The sequence below is a fragment of the Salvelinus sp. IW2-2015 genome, unplaced genomic scaffold (genome assembly GCF_002910315.2).
Source record: "Salvelinus sp. IW2-2015 unplaced genomic scaffold, ASM291031v2 Un_scaffold1811, whole genome shotgun sequence".
In the NCBI taxonomy this organism is placed as follows: Eukaryota; Metazoa; Chordata; class Actinopteri; order Salmoniformes; family Salmonidae; genus Salvelinus; species Salvelinus sp. IW2-2015.
In genome coordinates, this window is record NW_019943184.1 from 198014 (window position 1) to 203629 (window position 5616).

At 47.3% G+C, this 5616-nt stretch overlaps 1 protein-coding gene across 1 annotated transcript in view; it reads right to left on the bottom strand.

Moving 5' to 3' along the window:
* The window catches only part of LOC112072061 (protein salvador homolog 1-like), a 25262-nt gene that overhangs the window by 8774 nt on the left and 10872 nt on the right, over nucleotides 1-5616 (bottom strand). The window contains 3 exon segments of the mRNA XM_070439631.1: nucleotides 2969-2993; nucleotides 3110-3325; nucleotides 3328-3351. Of these exon segments, the coding sequence (XP_070295732.1) occupies nucleotides 2969-2993; nucleotides 3110-3325; nucleotides 3328-3351 (265 nt within the window).

Genomic DNA, 5616 nt, shown 5'->3' on the forward strand with positions numbered 1-5616 from the left:
ATTACCAGGTGCACCTTGTGCTGGGACAAAAGGGCACTCTCAAATCTGCTGTTTGTTACATTGTAACACCAATGCCCAAGATGTCTCAAGTTGAGGGAGAGCGCATTGGCATGCTGAACTGCAGGAATGTCCACCAGAACTGTTAAGCCGCTTTAGAGAATTTTTTTTGAGAATTTGCAGTACGTCTAACTGGCCCACAAACCGCAGACCAGTGTAAAAACCGGGAATACATAAATTATAAATATATATATATATTAATAATTCTATTATTTGGGACTTTTCCCATTTCCAGTGCGTGATCTAATATGACCAGCCCCCTCCGTTGTATACCAGCCCCCTCCCGTTGTATACCAGCCTGCTCTGTAATACCAGCCTGTTGTATACCATGCCCTGTTGATACAGCTCTTCACTCTCCTTATTGCCTGTTGTTATACCAGCCTCCTGGTACCGTCCTTGTTGTATACCAAGCTGTTGCCATACCAAGCCTGTTGTATACCAGCACTGTTGGTATACCAGCCTGCCTGTTTATACCAAGCCACTTCCTTACCAGCTGTTGTATACCCAGCCTGTTACTATACCAGCCTTTTGTTACGCTCCTGGTTGTATACCAGCCTGTTTTGTATACCTTGTTTTTAAAAAGGACTACAAATGAATTGTGTGTCAGTGTACAACCGTAGTGGGCTGGTCATAGTGAGGAACACTGGAATAGAAGGAGGGGATTATACAGTTACAATGAAGAAAACAAAACATGCAACAATTAAACATTTTACTGAGGTACAGTTCATATAAGGAAATCAGTCAATTAAAATAAATTCATTAGGCCCTAATCTATGGATTAAACATGACTGGGAATACAGATATGCATCTAATGGTCACTGATAAAAAAATAAACATTAAGGTACATTAGGGGAGTTGATCAGAAAACTAGTCAGTATCTGGTGTGATCACCATTTGCCTCATGCAGCGCGACACATCTCCTTCACATAGAGTTAATCAGGCTGTTGGTTGTGTCCTGTGGAATGTTGTCCCACTGTGTGAAGTTGCTGGATATTGGCGGGAACTGTAATGCTCTGTCATACATGGTTATCCAGAGCATCCCAAACATGCTGAGTAGGTGACATGTCTGGTGAGTATGCTGGCCATGGAAGAACTGGGACATTTTCAGCTTCCAGGAATTGTGTCCAGATCCTTGTGACACACAGCCGTGCATTATCATGCTGAACACATGGGGGGTGGCTGAATGGTACGACAATGGACCTCAGGATCTCATCACAGTATCTGTGAATTCAAACTGCCATCGATAAAATGCAATAGAGTTTGTTGTCTGTAGTTTATGCCTGCCCATACCAGAACCTCACTGCCACCATGGGTCACTCTGTTCACAATGTTATCAGCAAACCACTCGCCCACACAACACCATACACACCGTCTACCATCTGCCCGGTACAGTTGAAATGTGGATTCATCCATAAAGAGGACACTTCTCCAGCGTGCCAATGGCCATCAAATGTGAGCATTTTCTCACTGAAGTCAGTTACAATGCAGAACTACAGTCGGGTCAAGACCCCGGTGAGGACGACGAGAACGCAGATGAGCTTCCCTGAGACGGTTTCTGACAGTTTGTGCAGAAATTGTTTGATTGTGCAAACCCACAGTTTAATTAGCTGTCCGGGTATCTGGTCTCAGACCATCCCGCAGATGAAACATCCGGATGTAATGGTCCTGGACTGGCGTGGTTACACGTGGTCTGCGGTTGTGAGGCCAGCTGGACGTACTGCAAAATTCTCAAATTCTCTAAAGCGGCTTAACAGTTCTGGTGGACATTCCTGCAGTCTGCATGCCAATTGCGCTCTCCCTCAAAACACAATGCCAAAGATGTCTCAAGTTATGTGACAAACAGCACATTTTAGAGTGGCCCTTTTGTCCCCAGCACAAGGTGSACCTGTGTAATGATCATACTGTTTGATCAGCTTCTTGATATGCCACACCTGTCAGGTAGATAGATTATTTTGGCAAATGAGAATTGCTCACTCGTAGGGACGTAAAACAAATTTGTGCAATAAATGAGAGAAATAAGCTTTTTATGCGTATGGAACATTTCTGGGATCTTTTATTTCATCTCATGAAACATGGGACCAACACTTTAAATGTTGCGTTTATATTTTTGTTCAGCTTAGTATTGGCAGAGGCTAGGAGTCAAATCAGAATAAAATTATTTGACTGAACAAATTCTCACTTTTTAAAAAGACTGAATACCAAATGTGTGCCCGTGTGAGTTTCCCTTAGGTACAGATCTAGGATAGGTGTTCCCTGCTCCAATCCTAACCATTAGTGACAAAAATGACTAACTGACCCAAGATCAGTGTCAAAGGGCAACTTCATCTTACACCGTGTGTCTGTCTCTCTAAAACGCTACCTAGGAGCCTAGTAGCATCGGGGTGGAGTATCTCTGTCTCTACAGCCTACCTAGGAGCACAGGGGGTGGCAGTATCTCTGTCTCTACAGCCTACCTAGGAGCACAGGGGTGGAGTATCTCTGTCTCTACAGCCTACCTAGGAGCACAGGGGTGGAGTATCTCTGTCTCTACAGCCTACCTAGGAGCACAGGGGTGGAGTATCTCTGTCTCTACAGCCTACCTAGGAGGACAGGGGTGGAGTATCTCTGTCTCTACAGCCTACCTAGAGCACAGGGTGGAGTATCTCTGTCTCTACAGCCTACCTAGGGGCACAGGGTGGAGTATCTCTGTCTCTACAGCCTACCTAGGAGCACAGGGGTGGAGTATCTCTGTCTCTACAGCTACCTAGGAGCACAGGGGTGGAGTATCTCTGTCTCTACAGCCTACCTAGGAGCACAGGGGTGGAGTATCTCTGTCTCTACAGCCTACCTAGGAGCACAGGGGTGGAGTATCTCTGTCTCTACAGCCTACCTAGGAGCACAGGGGTGGAGTATCTCTGTCTTACAGCTCTACCTAGGAGCACAGGGGTGGAGTATCTCTGTCTCTACAGCTACCTAGGACACAGGTGGATATCTCTGTCTCTACAGTCTACCTAGGAGCACAGGGGTGGAGTATCTGTCTCTACAGCCTACCTAGAGCACAGGGTGTCTATACTGAGCCCCCTGTTGAGGTGGTCCACGTAGTAGGGTCCAAACTCAGCCGACTCCACCTTCTCCCAGCCAGGGCAGACCCTCCCTCTCCAGGGGTGGGACCAGTGGGTGGTGTTGGTGTTGTGGTCGATGTAGTACTTCCTGCCTCTAATGGTCCAGTCTACCGTCCAACCACAGGGCAGGGAGAGGTCTTCACAGCTCAGACTGGACAGGTTCCCAGAGACTTGGCCTGCATTCGACCGATACCTGAGGAGGATTCCATACCTTAAACCTTCAGAGGAATGGCTGGCTGGCGTCAAACAAATGGGCTGTCCCAAACGGCACCCTATTCCCTATGTAGTGCACTACTTTACAAGAGCCCTATGGGGAATAGGGTGCCACTGGGACATCCCTTAAAAACCCTACAACTGTTCCTGTAGTAAAACTGCTGCCAGGCCCTGGTACCGTCCTGTAGTAAAACCTGCTGCCAGGCCCTGGGTACCGTCCTGTAAGTAACCTGCTGGCCAGGCCCAATGGTACCGTCCTGTAGTAAAACCTGCTGCCAGGCCCTGGTACCGTCCTGTAGTAAAACCTGCTGCCAGGCCCTGGTAACGGCTATAGCCAACTATCATGCCTGACCCCCATACCTGACCTGTGCTGCTGTCAGCCTCTCATCTAGGTTGTTCTGCATGTCTGTTCTAGTCTATTCTTTACATTATATACACTATGCCTCTATGAGGAAAGAGTAGGGACAGCATCCCATTTATAGAGGAGGAATCGATGTCCTCTGGGACCATCACTTTATAGGAGGAGAATCATGTCCTCTGGGGACAGCATCCATTTATACAGGAGGAATCGTGTCTCTGCGGGACAGCATCCATTATAGAGGAGGAATCGTGTCCTCTGGGGGACAGCATCCATTATAGAGGAGGGAATCGTGTCCTCTGGGGACAGCATCCATTTATAGGAGGAGGAATCGTGTCCTCTGGGGACAGCATCCATTTATAGAGGAAATCGTGTCCTCTGGGACAGCATCCATTATACAGGAGGAATCGTGTCCTCTGGGGACAGCATCCATTTATAGGAGGAGGAATCATGTCTCTGGGAAATCAGTCCATTCATAAGAGAATCTCCTCTGGGGACAGCATCCATTTATACAGGAGGAATCGTGTCCTCTGGGACAGCATCCATTATACAGAGGAATCATGTCCTCTGGACACATCCATTTATAGAGGAGGAATCATGTCCTCTGGGAAAGCATCCATTTATACAGGAGGAATCGTGTCCTCTGGTGGACAGCATCCATTTATACAGGAGGAATCGTTCCTCTGGGGACAGCATCCATTTATACAGGAGGAATCATGTCCTCTGGGACAGCATCCATTTATAAGAGGGAATCATGTCCTCTGGGGACAACATCCATTTATAAGGAGAATCGTGTCCTCTGGGGACACATCCATTTATAAGAGGGAATCGTCCTCTGGGGACAGCATCCATTTATAAGGAATCATGTCCTCTGGGGACAGCATCCATTTATAGAGGAGAATCGTGTCCTCTGGGGACAGCACATTTATAGAGGAGAATCGTGTCCTCTGGACAGCATCCATTATAGGGAGGAATCAGTCCTCTGGGGACAGCATCCATTTATACAGAGGAATCGTGTCCTCTGGGGACAGCATCCATTTATACAGGAGGAATCGTGTCCTCTGGGGACAGCATCCATTTATACAGGAGGAATCGTGTCCTCTGGGGACGCATCCATTTTACAGGAGGAATCTGTCCTCTGGGGACAGCATCCATTTATAGAGGAGGAATCGTTCCTCTGGGGACAGCACCATTTATAGGAGGAGGAATCGTGTCCTCTGGGGACAGCATCCATTTATGAGGAGAATCGTGTCCTCTGGGGACAGCATCCATTTATAGAGGAGGAATCGTGTCCTCTGGGACAGCATCCATTTATAGAGGAGGAATCGTGTCCTCTGGGGACAGCATCCATTTATAGAGAAACACATCCACTCCTATTTAAAGAGACATTCTGACACACCAACTGTACAAAACACTGAAACACAGCGTTGTTGCTGATCCTAGTATACTATCATCCATATACTCCCTCTCTCACACACACACCACACAGTGGATGTGTGACCCACTTCTCTTGATGAAATGGTAGGAAATGGAGAGTACATTTATTCAATGGACAGGAAGGCTGAGGCAGAAAATCTGAGCTCAAATCCAAACAGAGCTTATGTCTGTCCTTTCTCCTGAAGTGTGCACGCCTCTCCACACAAAAACCCATTGGATTGTTGAAGCATAGCCAGAGCCCACGTTTGCCCACCATAGTACTTATACACTACATTACAAAAGTATGTGGACACCTGGCTTGCAGTCGGCGTTCAATTCATCCCAAAGGTGCTCGATGGAGGTGAGGTCAGGGCTCTGTGCAGGCCAGTCAAGTTTTTACACACCAGCTCGACAAACCATTTCTGTACGGACCTCGCTTTGTGCATGGTCATGTTTAAACAGGAAAGGGCC